General features: G+C 35.8%; 1 protein-coding gene across 4 annotated transcripts in view; it reads left to right on the forward strand.

Annotated features, from left to right (window-relative positions):
• Window positions 1-25,198, forward strand: part of IPMK (inositol polyphosphate multikinase) — a 55,640-nt gene that overhangs the window by 24,830 nt on the left and 5,612 nt on the right. For 2 of the 4 annotated variants that reach the window (XM_042238882.1, XM_012102441.4), the window contains exons 3-5: window positions 2,312-2,408; window positions 9,704-9,876; window positions 24,570-24,651. In XM_042238882.1, coding sequence (XP_042094816.1) covers window positions 2,312-2,408; window positions 9,704-9,876; window positions 24,570-24,651 — 352 coding nt within the window. The remainder of the gene's footprint in view (window positions 1-2,311; window positions 2,409-9,703; window positions 9,877-24,569; window positions 24,652-25,198) is intronic. The other 2 variants (XM_042238883.1, XM_060404599.1) reach the window with 1 other exon arrangement.

A 25,198-nucleotide genomic window follows, 5' to 3' on the forward strand; every position in this document is an offset into this window, starting at 1 on the left:
ATAAGAGAAAGTTGATGTTTCTACTCTTCTAGTTCTTTTATCTTTTCACTTATATCGTGGACTTCTTCAGGTAAGCACATAGAGATGTATTTGGCTCCTCCATCTTGTTAGGTCATCATGAATACTGTGTCTTCAATGTCTTTGTGCCAGGAACAAAGGGATTTGGTAAGGTACACCCTGCTTTTAATAACCTTGACCAGGAAGTGACTGATACCATTTCTGCTCACATTTCAGTAGGGGAAGCTGGAAAATAACAGTATATCACGTTTGGTGTGTTTCTGCCATACTTGAGTTTATTAAATAGAATTATGTCATATATAACTACTTGATGTGAATGTGGTTTGACATATATAATTAGAATTCTGATACTGAGATTTCATAAGCATTTTACATGAGTAAACTTAAATGGTTTTGAGTACTTAGGTAGACCATATTTGGCAAGAGTTAATGGGTAAGATGTCTTGCTAGTCATTATTATTAGTAGACCTATTTGGCAAGAGTTAATGAGTAAGATGTCTTGCAAGTTATTATTAAACCTTTTATTTTGTATTGGAGTATAGCTGATTAACAGTGTTATGATAGTTTCAGGTGGACGGCAAAGGGACTCATCATATATATACATGTATGCATTCTCCCCAAACTACCCTCCTATCCAGGCTGCCACATAACATTGAGCAGACTTCCCTGTGCTATACAGTAGGTCCTTGTTGATTTTCCATTGTAGATATAACGGTGTGTACCTGTTAGCCCAAACTCCCTAACTATTCTTTTCACTCACCCTTTCCTGGACAACCACAAGTTCTCTCCCTCAGTCTCTGAGTCTGAAACAAAAAATATTTTCTTTCTGCTTTTCTAGAAGAAAAATTAAAAATCTAGTTCCAGGATATCTGCATATTGTTTTCTAGAATTATTACTGGTTATACATCAAATAATTAAATGAATAGTACTTAGACTTACACTGAGTTAAATGATACATTTTTTAAGGTAAAATCACAATTTCCTTACAGATATAAAATAAACACATGTTAAAGATTTTGTTTAAACTCATTTAATGAGGTAAGTGATGCGAAAATATTGACTTTGTGTGCCGATGCCAAACAGAAATATGGAAATAGTTATGGAAGAGAGAGAAAAAGTGACTTTATTTCTTTGCCAGGCAAAAAGGGAACCCAGCAGGCTATCCCCTCAAGAACTGTGCCCCCATCTCTGGGCAATAGGGAAAGGTCTTAACAGACATGAGGTGGGGGTAGGAGATAAGGATCAAAGCAGTGACTGGCTTGCATTCTTCTGATGGGTTAGTGGTGAGGTAAGTAGGAGTCAGTGTCATCAGCTTTCAGGTTCAAACTTGTCTGGGGTCAAAACAGCTCAAAGATCATGTTGTGTGTATCCCTTGATGGGGAAACAGGAACTTCCCGCAAGGCTGCTCTTGACTGTTTCTCCCTGGTGTCACTTCGCCTCTCTTTCCTATTTAGTAACTGCTTGCATCTGCCCATTGGAACTCAGGGAAGGTCATGGAGGCTGAATGAAGCCTCTTTTGTGCTCAGGAGCCTCACAGGGCCCTACTTAGTATCAGAAAGAACTAAGCAGACATTAAAACTAGTTCAAAAGAAAAGTCAAAGAATCACAAATTTATATGGCATAAAGGGAAGGTGAAATGAGTGTACACAAGAACACTGTAAACTCTCCCTTTCCAGGGAGGTTGGAGGGAAGTCAGTAATCCTCCTCTGTTGCTGTTAAGTGGTCAGTTGTGTCTCACTCTTTATGACCCCATGGGCTGCAACCAGCCAGGCTCGTATGTCTACGAAATTTCCCAGGCATAAGTATTCGAGTGGGTTGCCGTTTCCTTCTCCATAGGATGTCCCTGACCCAGGAATTGAACCCATGTGTCCTGCAAGTCTCCTGCATTACAGATGGATTCTTTACTAACACTGAGACTCCAGGGAGGCACAGATCCTCCTCTGGCCAGAATTTATTCTTTGTCTATGGACAAGAATTCTTTCGCATTTGCTAAGAGTTATCTACAACTTACTTTGTTGTAAAATAGTTCAAGGACAGTGAAAGGCTAGGATTAGATAACCAAGAATATGCTCTAAATAATACAGAGTTTCTCATTGGAGACACATAGAGATTTCTTTTTTTCTTTTTTTTTTTTCTTTTAGCTTATTCCAGACTTAAACTTATTAAATTCCAGTTAAAACTCATACTAGATAAATTATGATTCATTGTATTATGTTATTTGAGAAATGTCTGGAGCAGTTAGAAAGCATTACAAGGAACTAACTTGGAAATGTTCCATTTCTCTTTGTTTCAGGTTTTTGCTGCTGATTGTACTGATGATATTCTTTTAGAGCTACAAAAATATTTGCCAAAATATTATGGCATCTGGTCACCTCCTACTGCACCAAATGGTAATCTTTTCTTTAAAATCCATCTTTTAGTCTTAATTCATGAGAATTGCTTTTTAAAAGATTTAAGTAAGATTAAGCCTTGTATTATTAAAACAGAATATATGTGTTTTTCTTACTACTCTTTCTCTTATTCATTAAGAAAACTAATTAATATTTTGCTTTTCATAACCAGTTTCTTAAATAGCATATACAAATTAATGACCAATTTCTTAAACAATTGAATGAACATATATATATGTGTATATATATATACACACACTAGTACTTAATACTCTTAATTATCAGATGTTCTTTTTTCCAAACATTTTGAGCAATTTCTTTTCCCATTTTGAAAAAATAAAAATCAAGAATTTTCTTTATATAACTTCCTTCCTATCTTCTGTTTTGTTCCTTCATTCCCTACTTGCATGCTTTAAAAAATATTGGTAATTTTCTTATAGAGGACAAAATTTCTTATATAAGGGCACAGAATTTCTCTCTTAATATTAGTTAATACTTGAAGCAGTATTTGCCACATTAAGGCCTTTGACAGAACAGACAAAAGTCAGTTAAACTGGTAACATGACTGCTAACCATTGAAGAAGATTCATGAATGAGGGAAGAATTTCAGACTTGACTGAGTTTAAGAAAAACCCATAGTCTTGCTAAAATGCAAATTAATAGGCTCAACTCCCAGACATTTTGATAATGCATATCTGTGTTGGAGTTCATGATATGCTTATTAAATGAAAGTGTGTTTGTTGTTTTTTTCCTAGTGGATACAGAGCTTGAACCACATTTTGAGAACAGGAGATGGGAACTCAAGTTTGAGCTTGTTCTTTCCTTCAGTTCTTTGTCATTACTTGTGCTAGGTTTCATTAATAAGGAATCATAGTATCTCTTGTGAGTATCCTCAGATAATAGTAAATCAATGGTTCCCCAGGATTTGTAGGATTCTTCTGTGCTTCATTTGAGGAGGCAAGGGACTTGAACTTTGCTCTGCTCTGCTTTTCCTTTCTTTGCCTCCTTCCTCTCCTCCCCCTTCTCCTCTCACTTTCCTCTTCTTCCCTTTCCCTTTTTCTTTTCTCCCTCCTTTTTTCTTTCCTTGCCTTTCTTCCCTCTTCCCTTCCCTCCTTTTTCCTTATCTAATCTGTATCTAGTTAAATGTTAAGTTTAAAAAATTATTTAGAAGGGGTAGAGAGAATTCTCTGGTAGTCCAGTGGTTAGGACTCCACGCTTCCACTGTAAGGGGCACAGGTTCAAGCCCTGGTCAGGGAACTAAGATGTTGCATGTCACAAGGCACAACCAAAAAAAAAAAAAAAAAAAAAAAGTGGGTCAAATAATTGAGCCAATAGCATCATTATTTTGAAAAGAGAGTATACAAGAAGAATCTGGGTAAGAGAAGAAATGTTTTAATTGAAACATTTTATAGTCTAGAATTATATAATTTAAAATAATTTAAAAATCAAAGACTTGCTAGCAATCAACGCCTTTTTGGTTTTCAATATCAAATAATCCTGAGGGATATCTGTGCTAATGTAGAAAGATCAGAAACTTTGAAGTCAGAAGGCTTGGCTTCTTCGTTGGATATTTCCAAATTTTGTAAACTACTCTTAACTCATTAACTTTTTGGAGCTCCACTTTTTCTTCTATACATTGAAAATAATATCACGTGGAGTTGTGAAAATGCATGTAATTTATGTGAAAATGCTTTGTAAACTCTGAAACTCTTATTTGAGTATAAATGGAGATGTTGGTACTATAAGTTGAAAAGATGAGGTGACGAAAATGAGAAAAAAAAGGAGAAAATATAAAAAGAAGTATACATGTAAATAGATGTGGTCCTGTAATACCAACAATTGCCTTAGGAGATTTCCTATTCCTTTGTAATCTTTTGAAAAATATTTTATTTTTTAAAATTAAAAACATTTTTTCTTATTGGCCACACTGCAACTTCCTGGGAGTTCCTTTGATCGGGAATTGAACTTGGGCCACAGCAGTGAAAGCACTGAATCCTAACCACAGGACAGTCAGGGAACCCCCTTCCTTTCTAGTTTTTAGTTCTGGAATTAGAACTGCACCACAGAGATTGTTAAGCTTTGATCTTTCTGATTTTATCATTTTGATTGTAAATGACAAAAGTATAAGATGGGAAACTTTTTGACATCTTTAGTCTACAGGATCATGAAAATAAATATTTTCTTAAATTTTAATAGAACATTGTGATTTGCATTACTATACTTTACATAGTATTAAATTGATATAATTTATTTCTCAACTCTTTTTCCCGTCTTTCTACTTGAGCATCTTCTATTTATTTATTTATGGCTGTGCTAGGTCTTCGGTTACTGCATGTAGGCTTTCTCTGTAATTGTGGTGAGCAGGGGCCACTTTTAGTTGCGGTAAATGAGCTTTTCATTGCAGTGGCTTCTCTTGTTTTGGAGCAAAAGCTTGGGGCTTCAGTAGTTGCTGCATGCGTGCTTACTTGCTCAGAAAGCATGTGGAATCTTCCCAGATCAGGGATCAAACCTGTGTCCCCTGCCTTGGCAGGAAGATTTCCTATCCACTGCTCCACCAGGGAAGTCTCAAGGTAAAGTGTTATACAACTTTGTATAATTCTTAGAATCCAAAGTTGTAAAACATAGAAATATAGAAAGTTTTGCCAGTTTGCACAGCAAGTTATTATCACTTAAAGGAAGCATAAGGATGTCCTGACCAACAGTTTTTTACCTTTTAAATTTTTTATGGCAGTTTTATTGACATTTAATTTATGTACCATAAATCTCACCCATTTAAAGTGTATAGTATAAAAAAAAAGAAAAAAAATAAAGTGTATAGTATAGTAGTTTTTAAATTACAGTCATAGAGTTATACAAAGATCACATTAGCAAACCTTAGAATATGACTAGTGTTTTTTTTTTTAAGGTAAAGCATTTGTTACAATTATATTTGAAGATTTGAAACTAGTTATATATGTTAAATCTCATTTTACTTGTGTATAAGCACATAGATACCTAATTACATGTACCATCAAAATTTATTTGGAGGAATAGAAAAGTATATCTTCAAGTAGGTTTGAGCAAATTGAGAGTTCTCAAATGTAATCTCTAGTCTCATTGATTGATAGATTTATGGATCTCACTGCTAGTCAGGTTTTAAGAAGCATGGATTAAAATAAGCTGTTCCCTTTCTCCCCCTTCACCCTACATTTGGAGACTCAAGGGCTCTTCTATTTATAATTCCTTATAGTTCAGGTTTCTGTTGCTCTCAGAAATAGCTGATGATTGATGTAAAAGGCAGAAGAAAGGCGTCCTGTTTTTCCATTTGGCTTCATAAATGGGCAGGGTTTCACCACCTGGCCTTTTTTACATTTTTGGAGGTTCAGAAATGAAGATGGTAGCCAATGCCTAGATAGGGTGGGAACGAATGTGATGAAACGTGGAACCTATGTTGTAATGATCTATATCATCTATATTCATTAAGAGGATCTGAATAAATCTTCAGCTCTCTAAATGTCCTCACCTTTGTCTTTCCTTTAAAGGAATAGTTATCTCATCTTTACTGTTTATAGTTATTTGCAGATCTTTCAGTTTTCCATAATATTTCAAATGTTTTTATTTTTTCTCCTTTGTTACTGGGGAATTTTCTGCCTTTTTTTTTTCCTTAGTATCAGGACTGTATTCCAGCAGCAGAATATTTTTATGTGTAATGTATTAGAAAACAATGTAAGCATTTAATTTATATATGATATTTATATTTAATTGTATATATTTGAATAGAAAATATATTTAAAATAGAAAAGCTTTTTCATTCATAGTAACCTTGTGTAATCTTAAACATACTATCGTCAGTAGCATGAAATATATAAATATTTTGAGCATATTAACCTGATTGTTGGTACAGCCACTGATAAGTCTTAACTTAATAGACTGCTTATAAAAGCATGAAGTGGTATATTTTGGACTACCTGGTAGATATTTTTTATGATTTTTACCTCAAAAATTTAAAGAACTATAGAAATTCTATATACATTTTCCATAAATTAATAGGTAACAGATTTCTCTCTTACAATCATAGAAAACTATACTTCTAGTCAGTGTGACTTCTTATAATGAGATCCATATATTTATGAAAAGTAGATGTCCTGTTATTTATTACACAAATATTAAAACTAAGCTTAATGGATTATCTCTTAGATTTGAGGTTCACAAATGTCAGTCTTTAGACCTCTGACAGACTGACTGGCTTCATCAGAATCTGTTGTACTAAATAGAGCTTTTAAAAATTTAAAAAAGTAAATATTGTTATTTTTGATCATCTATATGCTTTATATATGCATTAATTCATATGTATATATGAAAAAATCAACTTTTCTTTATTTTTTAATATATAAAAATATTAAATGTTTTTTAACTTTTACTTTCCTTACAAGTTACCTCATAGCAAACAGTCATAATTATTTTCCAAACATCATATCAATATAGTTTAATTTATTTCCTTGACTTTGGTCAAAATGAACCTAAACTATTCCAGATAGAACACTATCTTATTCTTAGTCCATCCGATTTTTGGGACATATTTTCTATATACCTAAAAATTGAGAACTATTGTACCATTCTATACCCAGAGGGGCTTTGGCTGAGTGTCCTTTGTTATCTGTAGCATTGCCTTATAAATGAGGCTCTCCTGTAGTTAAAATGCCTTTGATCATTTAAGTTATTGTCTTGAGATTGACTTACTTTGAATTAAGCTCTCTTGCATTTTTTTCAGAGAAAATCAGTATTCAAATTTATTTCTAGTGATGATAATCTGAAAAAAAAAATCAATGTAAATCTCAGTTCCCACATCATGTCTCATTTCCCTATTTTATTCAGAAGGAACTGTGGCAAACTGCTAGATATATAACCTTTTTTTTTTTTAACTATGCATCTCTAAAGCAGGTTTTGATGTTGATTTTTTTTTTTTTTAGTAACTTAGAGGGAAAGAGAAACAAGAATCTCAAAATTTCAACTTTTCACTTAGAGAACCAAAAGAATACAGTAAACCAACTCTCAGTAGGTCTTAATTTAAGGATTATGAACTTAAGGCTAATAATCAATAATTTAGCCATTTATATGTATGTGTGTATGTGTGTGTATATATATATATATATGTTTTATATGATTTGGTAATTCAAATCAAATAAAGCATATCAAGAATCTGAAAGTAAGATAAAAACACATTTGCCTAGTCAAGTATTAGCCACTCAGTCACGTCCAGCTCTTTGCGACCCCGTGGGCTGTAGCCTGCCAGATCCCTCTGTCCATTGAATTCTCCAGGCAAGAATGTTGGAGTGGGTTGCTGTTTCCTTCTCCTGGCGGTCTTCCCCACCCAGAGACTGAACCCAGGTCTCCTCCATTGCAGGCAGATTGTTTATCATCTGAGCCACCAGGAAAACCCTTGCCTAGTCAAAATAAATGTCAGATAAAACTGATGATACTTAGGCCTGTTTACTGAAGGAATGGCTCAACTTATTACAGGATGAAGAAGGCCAAACCCAAAGTCCCTTTGGGCAGAAAGAAAATGAGAAGGGCAAACATTGAGTCACTCAAGCAGACATTTATTATATTCCTACTGTAAGGAGAGTTTGTATTTGTATTTTTCCCTTTCCCAAGAGAGGATGAAATAGGGATTTGAAAAAAGTCTTTAGCTTCTCTTGTTTCTGTTGTTTGTTCAAAAAACAGTTTTTGTCTTTAATCACTACCAAATTGGCAGTTAGAAAATAGTAGCCCTGCACTGAACTGTAGATGCTGTGATCTTTAGCTAGATTTGCACACTATCTATCTTCCCATGTATAGCCTTACCTCACAAAGGCCTTCAAGGTTTCTTGAGTTATGGAAATTAATGATGATAAACTTGTGAATGCTAATGATTTACTGTATTGGGATCTAATTATAATTAGTCTCTTCTGATATTTGAAACATAAGCCTTGTTACTGAAATTTTTATACAACTTTAGGGAGAGGATGGATCCCTTTGTTTCTCTTTCCTCAAGGTAGCTGAAAATGGGAAGAGTGTGAAGGGGACTGCTGTGCTTCCTCCTTCCCCATCTTATCATACTTTCCTGTGGTTACCTTTTTAAAGTACAGAAATGGGGTGGGTTCCAGTTTCTTGAGTAGGATATTCCTACTTGTCTCATTATGTCTCACCATCAACAGGTTCATGTCTGTGTCCAGACCTTTTATGTTGTTGAAAATGTCCCTTTGTTAGAACCTTTCTTTTAAATGTGGCATACTTCTTTTAGTTTCTGTGAGTGCTAGTCTCTTAGGCTACAGTTCATTTTTTGTCTCTTAACTTCACCTGGTTCTACACAATCCCCCCTCTCTCCATTTTCCTTTGACTAAGGGAAAAGATTTTAAAACATAAATTCATTTATTTCAAAAAATCAAACCTTGTTACTTTGATTAAAAAGTAAAATATTTTCTGTTTGTAAGGAAAGGTTTTTACAATAAGGGCTTCTTATGACATGACTGAAATTTGTGATCTCATTCAGAATTTTGTTTGGGAAGATTTATTCACCTAGGAAGGGGGAAAGACTTTCTTTCCTTACTTGTTTCCCTCAGTACTCCCAGACTTGTATTTTCAACCTAAAACTATAAGGTCGGCTACAGTGTATGGTAACTGAGATGTTTGTAATTTTTTTTACTTGAATCTCCCATTATAATAGTTTTCTGAGGGAAGGTGTAAACAGGATGCCAAAGTTATTTACAAATAAACTTTTGAGGACTTTTTGTGTTCTAAAAAGCAGGGTGTTTCTTTTTCCTTTAGGACTAGTAAGTCTAGAATGTATATTTGGCATCAACATCATTTGGATTAATTTACCTTTCTCAGCCTATACCTGTTGTATCCTCTGTGGAAAGGATTTATTCCTTTTACTATTCTTAAATGAAGAATTTAAAAAATTGTTAGAATAATAAGATGCCTGCTGAGGTACATAGGATGTAAATCATGTTCAAAAAGAGAATGTATTCAAGGACAATTTTTAAAAATTATCTCATTCCCTTTTTAATGCTCTTGGAAGCCTTATATCTAATTCAGACCTTTTATTTATGGTTGAATATTTATTACACCTCTTGCAAGAGTTTCTCTGTGATATTTATACCTGTTATAAAATTTATTAGTCAGTCTTTTTTTTTCCCTCCAGGTGAAGTAATAATAATTGTTGACTCTGGATTAGTTTTAACTTTTTTCTCAGTTTTAAGATTTCCTCATTTTTGTTTTCTCTTAAGTAGTAATATGTTTTCCTATTACTAATTAGGGTTTTTCTTTAATAACAGATTTATACCTAAAACTGGAAGATGTGACCCATAAATTTAATAAGCCCTGTATAATGGATGTAAAGATAGGGCGGAAAAGCTATGATCCTTTTGCTTCATCTGAGAAGATTCAGCAACAGGTCAGCAAGTACCCATTAATGGAAGAGATTGGGTTCTTGGTGCTTGGCATGAGGGTAAGAGTGATTTTTAGTGTAATACATACATTTCTCATTACATGTTTTCTTGAAGGTTATAGATGTCACATATATTTTAGAATTAGGTTATCCATAACTCCTCAGTGCAGGCAGAGATTTTTATCTCTTGTTCACTGGTATATGGGCAGTGTCTGGATTTATTCTGAGATGCAGTACATGATTAATAAGTGAATGAGTGGCTGAACTTCAAAGCTCTGACTCTAGTAATTTTATTTTAAAGAAGTTTTAAGTTTAGTGCAAAAGAAATAATATGATAAATGAATGTGATATTATTTGTGATTTTTTTTTTTCCCCATGAGAAAAGTGCCAGTAATTTTTTCTGTATATTTAAAACAAAAAAGAGAAATAAATTAGGTTACTGGTTTAAGAATGTGATTTAAAGCCATTGTTTTCTTTGCTTATTTTTCCCTGGACTGGCAATTTACAGTGGGCTCAGGTGGTCAGTTCTGATCTCATCCAGAGTCCCTCTTGTGACTATACTCATCCGATGGCTCCTCTGGGTCTAGTTGATCCAAGTGACCTCACTCTTATGTCTTTCAGTTCAGTTCAGTTCAGTTCAGTCGCTCAGCCGTGTCTGACTCTTTGCGACCCCATGAACTGCAGCATGCCAGGCCTCCCTGTCCATCACCAACTCCCGGAGTTCACTCAGACTCACGTCCATCGAGTCGGTGATGCCATCCAGACATCTCACCCTCTGTTGTCCCCTTCTCCTCCTGCCCTCAATCCCTCCCAGCATAAGAGTCTTTTCCACTGAGTCAACTCTTCGCATGAGGTGGCCAGAGTACTGGAGTTTCAGCTTTAGCATCATTCCTTCCAGAGAACACCCAGGGCTGATCTTTAGAATGGATTGGTTGGATCTCCTTGCAGTCCAAGGGACTCTCAAGAGTCTTCTCCAACACCACAGTTCAAAAGCATCAATTCTTCAGTGCTCAGCTTTCTTCACAGTCCAACTCTCACATCCATACATGACTACTGGAAAAACCATAGCCTTGACTAGACGGACCTTTGTTGGCAAAGTAATATCTCTGCTTTTCAATATGTTATCTAGGTTGGTCATAACTTTCCTTCCAAGGAGTAAGCGTCTTTTAATTTCATGGCTGCAGTCACCATCTGCAGTGATTTTGGAGCCCCCCAAAATAAGGTCTGACACTGTTTCCACTGTTTCCCATCTATTTCCCATGAAGTGATGGGACCAGAAGCCATGATCTTAGTTTTCTGAATGTTGAGCTTTAAGCCAACCTTTTCACTCCCCTCTTTCACTATCATCAAGAGGCTTTTAGTTCCTCTTCACTTTCTGCTATAAGGGTGGTGTCATCTGCATATCTGAGGTTATTGATATTTCTCCCAGCAATCTTGATTCCAGCTTGTGCTTCTTCCAGTCCATCATTTCTCATGATATACTCTGCATATAAGTTAAATAAGCAGGGTGACAATATACAGCCTTGATGTACTCCTTTTCCTATTTGTCTTACAAGTTGATATTAACTGTTGGCTGGGCTTTTTCCCATCAGGTTCCTTCCAGAATGCTGACTGGAGCTTCTACATGTACTATATACATTTTAGGGAGGCAAGAATGAAAGCTACGAGGTCTGTTGAAATCTAGGTTAAGAAGTCACCTTCTGTCACTTTTATGAAATTATATGGGTCAAAGTATGTCACAGGGCAATCCATATTCATAGGAAGGAGAAGACTCCACTTCTGGTTGTGGAAAAAGAGAAGTCACAATATGAATGGCAGTGTGCATAAGGATGTTGAGGCCCTCTTTGCAAACAGTATGCCACAGTTAGGTAATGCGGAATGAAATTCTATAAACAAGTGATGCCTATTTAAACCTTCACTGTTTTCAAATCATTCACCCTTCCACTTTCCTCCTCTTAGGAGATAATTTTGGCTTCTGCTTCAGAAAACATAAGCCATTATACAGGGTTTCCTTTAATTTCCAGCTAAGAGACATACACATCTAACCTGCATATGCTTTCATTTCCTCATTATTCCTCTCTACATTGAAGAATTTTCCATCCTGCTGTCAGAGGCAGCCCTTCCCTTTGCCCTCTGGATTGTCTTTCTCTTCTGCCTCTTCTCAACCTAATATTGTTGATTCTGTCTTGTTATTTTATTTTATTTTTTATCTTCAACTTTGGTCTCTCTTTAGTTTTTCCTTTTTGTTTCAAATAATGTTCAAATCACTCTCAATTGAAAAAGAAAAAAAATCAAAACCCACTTTTATCCTGCTCTGTTCTGCAGCAGTGCATTTAAATTGCTTCCTCTTTGTACCCAAGCTTGTTATATTTGTTACTGTTTCCTTACTTGCCGTGCTGTATTCTTTAACCCATTTTAATCTGGCTTTAGCTTCATCATGCCACCAGACTGGTGCCTCATGAAGGTCCCTAATGACATCTCTGTGTCACTAAATTCAAATGGCATTTTTCATTATTCATCTTACTTCACTTTTAAAAGCAGTCTTCAACATGAGCATGTCCTCCTTGAAACATTCCTTTTGTGTCCATAACACTGCAGTCTCTCCTGTTCTTTCCCTAAGAGCACTTTGCAGTCTTTTTTTTTTTTGCCAGCTCATTTCTTTATTCTTTAAATATTGAGGTATTCCATTTAGTTCCATTTACTGCCTTCTGTTTCTTCTCAAGTAGTGTCCTTTATTCTCATTGATTCAGTTTCACTTACACTGATAACTCCTGAACATACATATCTAGCCTCTGGTTTTTCTGTGATCTCCTAATCTATATAACTAACAGCCTATTCAACATTTTACTTGGATAACTTAAAGACATCTAGGACTAACTGTAAAAAACTGACTTACATCCCTTTTGCAAAATAACAACCAAAGCATTAACAGCAAATCTCTTATTCTCCGTGTCAGTGAATGACATTATCATACATCCAGTTTTATGAAGGAGAAACCTTTTAGTACCATCATCTCTCAAAGCCATCCATCAATTTTGTTGATCTTAATTTTCAAGCACCTGAGTCCCATTTTCAAAATTACTCCTCTCTAGACAAGTATTTTACCTCTCAATTTCAGTTTTGTTCTCTTCTGGTCTGTTCTCCAAACATTTTAAAATGTATATCTAATTTTGACATTCCCCAGCTTAAAAATTCTTCAGTTGGTTTCCATTGCCTTTATGTGTGTGTGTGTGTGTATAGACACACAGTAGAAATAAATAAGGCACTGCCTGATTTTGCTCTCTGTGTGTTATTTCCCCAGACAAATAGAGGTTCCTCTGTTTGTATTTTTTAATAACGTTTTTATTGAGATATTATTTACCCACCATTCAATTCACTCATTTAAAGTAGCAGTTCATTGGTTTAGTATACTCATAGAGTTGAGCAGCCATCAAAGTATTCAACTGTAGAACATTTTTTTCATTACCTAAAAGAAAAGCTATACATATCAGCAGTCACTTATTTACAGCTCTAATCTACTTTCTGACTGTATAGCTTTGCCTCTTCTGGACATTTCATATAAAGGGAATCATGTAATACAATAGGTAGTCTTTTGTGACTGGCTTCTTTCATAATGTTTTCAGAGTTCGTCCATGTAGTTAGCACAAATCTGTATTTTATTCTTTTTTGTTTTTGTATGGATATACCACATTTTGTTTATCCATTGATCAACTTTGGGTTGTTTCCACTTTGGGGCTGTTATTAATAATGCTGTTATGAACATTCATGGTACAAGTTGTTACGTACATATGTTTTTTAAGGTATGTAGTTCCTGAATTTGAGATTAGTGAATGCCATGATTAAATTTAAATTTTAAAGAAACTGCCAAAGTGTTTTCCAAAGTTCTTACACCATTTTATATTTCTACCAATGATGTATAGGAGTTTCAGTTTCTCTGCATTGTTACCCAAAGCCCAAACCTTGTTATTCTGCCTCTCTTCTTTTTTTATAACTTATTCTAGTGGCTGTGAAGTGGTATCTCATTGTGGTTTTTATTTACATTTCCCTAATGGCTCATGGAATTGAGCCTCTTTTCTTGTGCTTATTTATCCATGTGCATCTCATCTTTGGAGAAATGTCTATTCTGGTCCTTTGCCCACTTTTAATTTGGGTTATTTTTTTCTGTGGGTTGTTTTTTTACTTTTTTGATAATACCTTTTGAGTACAAATGTTTTTTTTGAAATCTAATTTAATTTTGCCTTTTGTTGTTTGTGCTCTTGGCTTCATGGCTAAGAAACCATTGCCTAACCTCAAAGATCACTGATCACAGCTAATATAACAATATAGTAATAATAAAAAAAGTTTGAAATATTGCAAGAATTACCAGATGGGACACAGAGACATGAACTGAGACAAATGCTGTTAGAAAAATGGCTCTGATAGACTTGTTCATTGTGTTTTCTTTTTCTTGGGTGTATAATGGTAGTTCTTTTTTTAAGTTTTTGAGGAACTTTCATACTGTTTTTTATAGTGGCTGTACCAGTTTATATTCCTACTAGTAGTACTCAAGGTTTGCCTTTCCTTCATATTCTCAACAGCACTTGTTAGTTTTCCTATCAAATTGTCTGACTTCTTTATATGTTTTGAATATTAACCCTTTACCAGATACATTGATTTGTAGCAGGTATTTTCTCAGAATCACACTGTCTTGTTTTTGGAGCAGGGGGGCTGTACCACATGGCTTGCTAGATCTTAGTTCCCTGATCAGGGATTGAACTCTGGCCCATGTCAGTGAAAGCACTGAGTGCTAACCACTGGACCACCAGGGAATTCCCAATAACCACACTGTTTTGATTAATGTAGCTTTGGAATAACTTTTGAAACTGAGAATTGTTAGACTTCCAACTTTGTTCTTTTCCAAGATTGTTTGGACTACCTAGGGTCCCTTTGACTTCCTCGTGAATTTTAGGATCAGTCTGTCAGTTTCTGCAAGCAAGTGTTCACCTGGGATTTTGGTAGAAATTATGTTGATCTGTAGATTAATTTGAGTTCTCCTAATTTTATTCTCATGGCTTTCCTTTGTATAGTAGTTAGCAGTGTATAATTACATATAGTTTGCTTATCTGAGAAAGGATATGATTGCAGTGTGAAATAATGAATAAGAATGAGAATATAAATATAGACTAAATTATATAATTCTAGAATATTAAAATTGGGAGATATAACTTGAGTTTTAATAGGAGTTCTATTAGGATTTTTTTTCAGATAGTTATTTCCTTAGTGTTTGGTAAATTTATTAAACTGTTCAATCACAATGGGTTTATAGATTAGTACTAAAGATAGAGTTGGATAATTTTAGAATAAGTGTTCCAAATTTAAAAAATTTTCCTCCAAGACAATCATGCCCAATTTAAATTAAAAAAACAAAACAAAATCCAAAACCAACCCTCACTGAATATACTGAAGTTTACCAAATATATCAGTTTTAAATTGTTTTTATATTATGTTTAACCAGTAAGTAGGAAGAGGTTTGGTGGGCAAAAGAAAATGCCAATTTATGATTTCCTTATAATTAATTACATGCCAGCAAAGGTCTGTATAGTCAAAGCTGTGGTTTTTCCGGTAGTTGTGTATGGATGTGAGAGTTGGACTATAAAGAAAACTGAGTGCTGAAAAATTGATGCCTTTGAACAGTGGTGTTGGAGAAGACTCTTGAGAGCCCCTTGGACTGCAAGGAAATCAAACCAGTCCATCCTAAAGGAAAAATCAGTTCTGCATGTTCATTGGAAGGAAGGTCTGATGCTGAAGCTCCAATACTTTGGCCACGTGATGTGAAGAACTGACTCATTGGAAAAGACCCTGGTCCTGGGAGGGATTGTGGGTAGGAGGGAAAGGGGACGACAGAGGATGAGATGGCTGGATTGCATCACCAACTTGATGGACATGAGTTTGGGTGAACTCCGGGAATTGGTGATGAACAGGGAGGCCTGGTGTGCTGTAGTCCATGGGGTCGGAAACAGTCAGTCATGACTGAGTGACTGAACAGAACTGAATTATATATAATTATTTCTTATATAAATATAAGGAGTTTATTCATATAAATATATTTATAGGAACTTATTACATTAAGGAATTTATTGCTTATAAATACATAATTTCCTTATATAAATTCCTGACATTAATTAATTAAATCTTTTGGTTGCACTATGAGCATGTGGGATCTTAGTTCCTTGACCAGGAATCAAACCCATGCCCTCTGCATTGGCAGCACAGAATCTTAAGCACTGGACTGCCAGGGAAGTCCCAGGAATTCCTTGTTTTTAAATGACTGTCAACAATTACACTGTTATTTCCTTGATCCCAAGATGGTATAGATGATAAGACTCACTTTGATTTAATAACAAAAGATTTAAGATAATTTGTAACAAAAAAGAAACAAAATAGGAGCTATAAGAGCAAATCAGTCAAGAGAGGAGGAGTATAAAGTGACTTTGGAAAAGAGAGTATTTTGAATTGGCAACAGGGAAAATAGGTAGAAAACCAAGAAGCAGAGCATTTTTTGAACTAGTTGATGAAAGGTGATTGTAAGTTTATGTAAGGAGCATATATATAGGCAGGTGGAGTGTATTTTAGCTTAAAGTATCAGACTTGAGACAAGTAAATATATCAGCAGCTTGCTTTGGGACTTTCTGCCTTTTTCAAGTAGCGTTCTTAGTGGTCAACTATTAAGTGAATGAATGGTTGTTTAATTTTCCAGTTTTCTATTGACTTTTTAAACATGTGCTGTATAACTGTGGGGATTATTATATTTATTGGACTTCCCTGTTGGCTCAGGCAGTAAAGAATCTGCCTGCAATGCAGGAGATTTGGGTTCAATTTCTGGGTGGGGAATATCCCCTGAAGAAGAGAATGGCTAACCACTCCAGTATTCTTACCTGGAGAATTCTGTGGACAGAGAAACCTGTTGGGCTACAGTCCTTGGGGTCGCAAAGAGTCAGACATGACTGAGAGACTAACACTTAAAATATTAACTGCAAATAATTGAAATACAATTTGTAGAAATTCACCTGAAATTTCTTTAAAACATGTAATTCAAGATTTTAGTTGATTTATACTTGTCATTTTCTCCCCCTCCTCATGTCTTCCAGGTTACCTTTCCTTTAAAAAAAATTAAGTATCTTTTTTTGTTACCTGTTTAGATATTTTCAAGGTGGCACTGTTAACTCTTGATTTACAAACGTCTTTGTAACTGATCAAGACTGGGTAGTGGGTTGAGATTGGAGACATTCTCAGATCTCTTTACATTCTAGCTTTAACTAGTAGAGTAGAAGTAAACAGACATGCCTGAAATGAACATTGAGCATTGTAAATGAGCATTGTAAATCAACTATACTTCAATAAAAAATAAATGAATAAATAACTAAGTAGAGAGAGAATATAAATAAAGGTGTCTCATTGAAACTAGTTAGCTTTAATCTGTAGGTGAAATCTAGATTTTTCATATGTGAAATTTAATTTAGCTCAGAAAATACATCCCTGGATAGTAGAATGGTGAAGTTTTGAGAATCCTTTTTTTTTTTGGATTCTATAAACATTTCCTAGTTGGTAGTTTTGGAGAAGGCAGTGGAAACCCACTCCAGTACTCTTGCCTGGAAAATCCCATGGGTGGAGGAGCCTGATAGGCTGCAGTCCATGGGGTCGGGAAGAGTCGGACACGACTGAAGCTACTTAGCAGGAGCAGCAGTTGGTAGTTTACATGACTGCTGCTGCTGCTAAGTCGCTTCAGTCGTGTCTGACTCTGTGCGACCCCATAGACAGAAGCCCACCAGGCTCCCCCGTCCCCGGGATTCTCCAGGCAAGAACACTGGAGTGGGTTGCCATTATATGACTGGGTATTTGAAAATTCTTCTCATTTATTTTTGTATTTAATTTTATCACATTATTTATTTTCTCAATTTCATCTTTTCATTTCAAGATAAGTGACACATGACATTGTGTATGTTTGAGCTGTACAGCGTATTGATTTGATAAATTTATATATTGCCATCTTATTGCCATATAGTATTAGCTAATACCTCTGTCACTTTGAAAATCCTCTTTTACATGTATTTCTGGGCATAGAGAACATGAGTACTTTTTAAAAAATCACTTTCTGGATATAATTAACTGTCCTTATGAAAATAATTTTTCTTGCAGTCAAATGTAATTTTGGTATATATATAAAGTGTTTTTCTTTTGTTCATAGTAACACTTTGTTCAAGATAAATTGTTTTTCTTTAAATAGGCTGCTAAGTGTATGTAAAAAGAACACTGTACTATTTGGATTTTTTGAATAAAGTGAAGCATTTGAGATAGAGAGTAATTAGCCATATCATACTGAAAGTTATAAAATACCATTTTCTAAAGCAATGTATTCTTAATGCTTCTTAAAAATATTTAATTAAAAATTAATGAAATACATCACTGTATGGTTCATATGCCAAAAAGTATAGAAACATATACTGCAAGAAGTCAGCCTCCCCACACAGGATATTATATTAATAGTGATTTTTTTTTTCCTCACCAATGTATCCTTCCAGAGATATTTGTTCCTATATTGCAAAACCATCTACTTTGAACACTGTTCTGTATCTTGCTTTTTTTCTGTTTAACATATCATGGAGATTTTTCCATAGTGGCATTACCAGCTGTCTGTAATGGATCGTTTGACTTGTTTCCAGTCTTTTGCTATTACAAATAACGTTTGGAATGAATGACTGGAGACCTTCCTCATTTCACCAGTGTGCTAGTGTATTTATGGAATAAGTGCCTAGAGGGGAATTGAGCTTGTATGCATTTATAATTGTGGTAGATACTGGCAATCTGCTTGATACAAAGCAGTGATTTTGAACCAGGTCAGTTTAGTCGCTCAGTCGTGTCCAACTCTTTGCAATCCCATGAACTGTAGCATGGGACTATTGCAGCATTCTAACTGTTGCTTCTTAACCTGCATACAGATTTCTCAGGAGGCAGGTCAGGTAGTCTGGTATTCCCATCTCTTTAAGAATTTTCCACAGTTTGTTATGATTCACACAGTCAAAAGCTTTGGCATAGTGAATAAAGCAGAAGTAGATGGTTTGAACCAGGGGCAGTTTAATTTCCCAGGGAGTCGTTTGGCAGTGTCTGGAGATACTTTTCCATGGGGATTGTTTTGATCCCTGTCTCCTGTACAATGTCACAAACCTCATTCCGTAGTTCATCAGGCATTCTATCTATCAGATCTAGGCCCTTAAAATTATTTCTCACTTCCACTGTATAATCATAAGGGATTTGATTTAGCTCATACCTGAATGGTCTAGTGGTTTTCCCTACTTTCTTCAATTTAAATCTGAAATTCGTAATAAGGAGTTCATGATCTGAGCCACAGTCAGTTCCTGGTCTTGTTTTTGTTGACTGTATAGAGCTTCTCCATCTTTGGCTGCAGAGAATATAATCAATCTGATTTCGGTATTGACCATCTGGTGATGTCCGTGTGTAGTCTTCTCTCGTGTTGTTGGAAAAGGATGTTTGCTATGACCAGTGCATTTTCTTGGCAAAACTCTATTACTTTGCCCTACTTCATTCTGCATTCCAAGGCTAAATTTGCCTGTTACTCCAGGTGTTTCTTGACTTCCTGCTTTTGCATTCCAGTCCCCTATAATGAAAAGGGCATCTTTTTAAGGAGCTAGTTCTAAAAGGTCTTGTAGGTCTTCAAAGAACCATTCAACTTCAGCTTCTTCAGCATTACAGGTTGGGGCATAGACTTGGAATACCATGATATTGAATGGTTTGCCTTGGAGACAGAGATTCTGTTGTTTTTGAGATTGCATCCGAGTACTGCATTTTGGACTCTTTCGTTGACCATGATGTCTACTCCATTTCTTCTGAGGGATTCCTGCCCGCAGTAGTAAATATAATGGTCATCTGAGTTAAATTCACCCATTCCAGTCCATTTTAGTTTGCTGATTCCTAGAATGTTGACATTCACGCTTGCCATCTCTTGTTTGACCACTTCCAATTTGCCTTGATTCATGGACCTGACAGTCCAGGTTCCTATGCAGTATTGCTCTTTAGAGCATCGGACCTTGCTTCTATCACCAGTTACATCCACAGCTGGGTATTGTTTTTGCTTTGGCTCCATCCCTTCATTCTTTCTGGAGTTAAATTTTTCCACTGATCTCCTTAGCATATTGGACACCAACTGACCTGGGGAGTTCCTCTTTCAGTATCCTATCATTTTGCCTTTTCATACTGTTCATGGGGTTCTTATGGCAAGAATGCTGAAGTGGTTTGCCATTCCCTTCTCCAGTGGACCACATTCTGTCAGACCTCTCCACCATGACCTGCCCGCCCTGGATTGCCCCATAGGCATGTCTTAGTTTCATTGAGTTAGACAAGGCTGTGGTCCTAGTGTGATTGGACTGACTAGTTTTCTGTGAGTATGGTTTCAGTGTGTCTGCCAAATTCAGACTTAAATTGAAGAAAGTAGGGAAAACCACTAGAACATTCAGATATGACCTAAATCAAATCGCTTATGATTATACAGTGGAAGTGAGAAATAGATTTAAGGGCCTAGATCTGATAGATAGAGTGCCTGATGAACTATGGAATGAGGTGTGTGACATTGTATAGGAGACAGGGATCAAAACCATCCCCATGGAAAAGAAATGCAAAAAAGCAAAATGGCTATCTGGAGAGGGCTTACAAATAGCTGTGAAAAGAAGAGAAGCAAAAAGCAAAGGAGAAAAGGAAAGATATAAGCATCTGAATGCAGAGTTCCAAAGAACAGCAAGAAGAGGTAAGAAAGCCTTCTTTAGCTATCAGTGCAAAGAAATAGAGGAAAAGAACAGAATGGGAAAGATTAGCGATCTCTTCAAGAAAATTAGAGATACCAAGGGAACATTTCATGCAAAGATGGGCTCAATAAAGGACAGAAATGGTATGGACCTAACAGAAGCAGAAGATATTAAGAACAGGTGTCAAGAATACACAGAAGAACTGTACAAAAAAGATCTTCACGACCCAGAGAATGACGATGGTGTGATCACTCATCTAGAGCCAGACATCCTGGAATGTGAAGTCAAGTGGGCCTTAGGAAGCATCGCTACGAACAAAGCTAGTGGAGGTGATGGAATTCCAGTGAGCTATTTTAAGTCCTGAAAGATGATGCTGTGAAAGTGCTGCACTCAATGTGCCAGCAAATTTGGAAAACTCAGCAGTGGCCACAAGACTGGAAAAGGTCAGTTTTTATTCCAGTCACAAAGAAAGGCAATGCCAAAGAATGCTCAAGCTACCGCACAGTTGCACTCATCTCACGTTAGTAAAGTAATGCTCAAAATTCTCCAAGCCAGGCTTCAGCAATACTTGAACCGTGAACTTCCTGATGTTCAAGCTGGTTTTAGAAAAGGCAGAGGAACCAGAGATCAAATTGCCAACATCCGGTGGATCATGGAAAAAGCAAGAGAGTTCCAGAAAAACATCTACTTCTGCTTTACTGACTATGCCAAAGCCTTTGACTGTGTGGATCACAATAAACTGTGGAAAATTCTGAAAGATATGGGACTACCAGACCACCTGACCTGCCTCTTGAGAAATCTGTATGCAGGCCAGGAAGCAACAGTTAGAACTGGACATGGAACAACAGACTGGTTCCAAATAGGAAAAGGAGTACGTTAAGGCTGTATATTGTCACCCTGTTATTTAACTTCTATGCAAAGTACATCACGAGAAATGCTGGACTGGAAGAAACACAAGCTGGAATCAAGATTGCCAGGAGAAATATCAATAACCTCAGATATGGAGACGACACCACCCTTATGGCAGATAGTGAAGAGGAACTAAAAGCCTCTTGATGAAAGTGAAAGTGGAGAGTGAAAAAGTTGGCCTAAAGCTCAACATTCAGAAAACGAAGATCACGGCATCTGGTCCCATCACTTCATGGGAAATAGATGGGAAACAGTGAAAACAGTGTCAGACTTTAGTTTTTGGGGCTCCAGAATCACTGCAGATGGTGACTGCAGCCATGAAATTAAAAGACACTTACTCCTTGGAAGAAAAGTTATGAGCAACCTAGATAGCATATTCAAAAGCCGAGACGTTACTTTGCCGACTAAGGTCCGTCTAGTCAAGGCTATGGTTTTTCCAGTAGTCATGTATGGATATGAGAGTTGGACTGTGAAGAAAGCTGAGTGCTGAAGAATTGCTGCTTTTGAACTGCGGTGTTGGAGAAGACTCTTGAGAGTCCCTTGGACTGCAAGGAGATCCAACCAGTCCATTCTGAAGATGATCAGCTGTGGGATTTCTTTGGAAGGAATGATGCTAAAGCTGAAACTCCAATACTTTGGCCACCTCATGTGAAGAGTTGACTGATTGGAAAAGACTTTGATGCTGAGGGGTATTGGGGGCAGGAGGAGAAGGGGGCGACAGAGCATGAGATGGCTGGATGGCATCACTGCCTCGATGAACGTGAATCTGAGTGAACTCCGGGAGTTGGTGATAGAAAGGGAGTTCTGGCGTGCTGTGATTCATGGGGTCGCAAAGAGTCGGACACGACTGAGCAACTGAACTGAACTGAACTTGAGATACTTTTGTTTGCCACAGTTTGGGGATAGTCAGTTTTCCTGGTATGTTTGAGACCTGATTTTAGTGAACTCTTCAGATTCCATTGTTTAATTTCCCATGAGTAAACATGCTCTTTGTTCATCAGATACATTTCAAATACCTTTTTTTTTTTCTGTTTGTCTTTTGATATTTGAATGGCAAAAACACTATCAACATTTTAAAAAGCATATTGTATGTGGTAGATTGAGTTTTAGTTGGAAATGCCTTCCCTGGTTACCAGTTATTTAAGGATTCTGCCATCTTTAGGTGGGAAGGCATTTTATTTTGTTCAGTTTGATCTTTGATGTATTTGGATTAATATTAATATTTTAGTATAAGTTATAAATACAACTTATTTTTTTCCAGATCCCCACTGAATGAATGATACTAACACCATTTAATAATCATTCATCTTTTTCTACTAGTTTAAAATACCATTATCACATACAGGCTTCTCATGTGTTTTTGATTCTATAATATGTTTTATTAGAATTATTATCCTGAAGAGATATCTCTACTCCTGTGTTCATTGCAGCATTATACACAATAGCCAAGATGTGGAAACAACCTATCTGGGAGCAACCTAAGTGTTCATCTACAGATTTATGGACATAGAAGGTGTGGTTCTTTACACAGTGTAATATTATTCATGCATTATAAAGAAGGAAGTCCTGCCATTTGTAACAACGTGGATGAAACCATGCAATAATGCAGTAAACCAAAGAAAGACAGATACTGTGTGGTGGCACTTACATCTGTAGTCAAGAACAGAAACTCAAAAGACAAAGCTGATTTCATAAAAACAGAAAATGGAATTGGGCTTTCTAGGGACTTGGGGAAGGGAGAAATGAGATCAGAAGATACAAACTTTCAGTTATAAGATAAATTCTTATAAGCTAATGTATAGCATAGTGGCTACAAGTGTGCTAAGTCGCTTCAGTTTTGTCCAACTCTTTGCGACCCTGTGGACTGTAGCCTGCCAGGCTCCTCTGTCCATGGGATTCTCCAGGCAAAAATATTGGAGTACGTTGCCATCTCCTCCTCCAGGGGATCTTTCTGACCCAGGGATTGTAGCTGCGTCTCTTACGTCTCCTGCATTTGCAGGTGGGTTCTTTACCAGCAGTGTCACCAGTTAATAATACAATATTCTTGAAATTGGCTGAGAGTAGATCTTATATACACACTAAAAATTAGTTAACTGTATGAAGTGGTGCATGTGTTTATTTTCTTGATCTTAGTAATCAGTCTACTATGTTTAGTTTTAATTCAGTTGCTTAGTTGTGTCCGACTCTTTGAGATCCTATGGACTGCGGCACACCAGGCCTCCCTGTCCAACCCACTCCAGTATCCTTGCCTGGAAATCCCATGGACAAAGGAGCCTCGTAGGCCACAGTCCATGGGGGTCTGAAAGAGTGAGACATAAATGACCGATTAACACTTTCACTTTTCCATATAATCTCTTTTACATTGTATCTTATAAGTACTTTGCACATAAGGTTCATGCCTTCTGTTTATTCCTTTGTTTTATTTCTTAACTTGATTTATAAATGGAGTCTTACATTTTCTAGTCAGTTGTTTGTATATATGAAAGGTTATTTTCTATTTACTAATTTGTGCTGTCACCATTTCAGGTTTTTATTGTTTGTGTTAACTTTTTAAATTGATTTTTCCAATTATATAACCATTATGTACAAAGGGTAATATTTTTTTCCTCCTTTTCAAATTATGCCTCTTATTTCTTTGTAATCTATTTGGATTTGCTAGAGGCTCTGGAACAATATTAGGTAATAATAATGATAAAAGGTATTGTAGTAGAGTAGTTTTTATGGGAGTTTCTTCTATTTTAAGACAGATACTTCCTTATTTCATTTTTAAACTTGAGACTAACTTTTGATGGATTAAAATGGATAATTTTTTCATAGTGGAAATACTTAACTATCTTTTTAGAGAGTTTTCATCAGTAGTGGATATAAATATGCTAAATGCGTTTTCAGCATCATTGATATGACACTATGACTCTCTTTTTTCATCTTAAATCCATTAGAATGAATTATATGAGTAGATCTTCTCATCTTTAGCCATCCTTTCATTGCTGGGATAAAACCCCCAGGGTTAAGGAGTATTCATTTTTAATATTCAGTATTTTTTTCTGACAGGTTTATCATGTTCATTCTGATAGCTATGAGACAAAAAACCAGCACTATGGAAGAAGCTTAACAAAAGAAACTCTAAAGGATGGTAAGGATTGAAAAACCATACTTCAGTGCTTTTTATTACTATAGAATTAATCAGAATAATTCTAAAGTAATTTCAGTTTTAATTCTTCTTTGGTATAGTGATTCAATTCTCAATACTGTCTTAACATATATACTTCTAAAATGTGTATGGCCAAGATATTATAAAAGCAATGATAAAAGACTTCCATATATAATGTTCTGTTAAAGTTTATTATTAACTGTACCCAGGATGAGGAAGAAGTTGAGTAGTATAAATAGAGATTGGCTCTATATTAAAATATTTCTCAGGCCAATATGAATATATAGTTTTAGCAGTTTTTATACCAAAGTAGGGGAACAGCAAAAATCAAATTCCATGGATTCCCAAATATGATAAAATACGCATAAATAATTTTAAGAGGCCTAATATGATAGGCTAAAACATTAAGTCTCAATATTGAATAACATAATTAACTTGGACTACTGCTAGTCTCCAAAGTGAGCTCACCTTTTGTGAAAAGGCTGGTTTAATTAGTATTGTTGAGAGCATAAAAAATTAAGTACAGTTA

Source organism: Ovis aries, chromosome 22 (assembly GCF_016772045.2).
Source record: "Ovis aries strain OAR_USU_Benz2616 breed Rambouillet chromosome 22, ARS-UI_Ramb_v3.0, whole genome shotgun sequence".
Taxonomy (NCBI): Eukaryota; Metazoa; Chordata; class Mammalia; order Artiodactyla; family Bovidae; genus Ovis; species Ovis aries.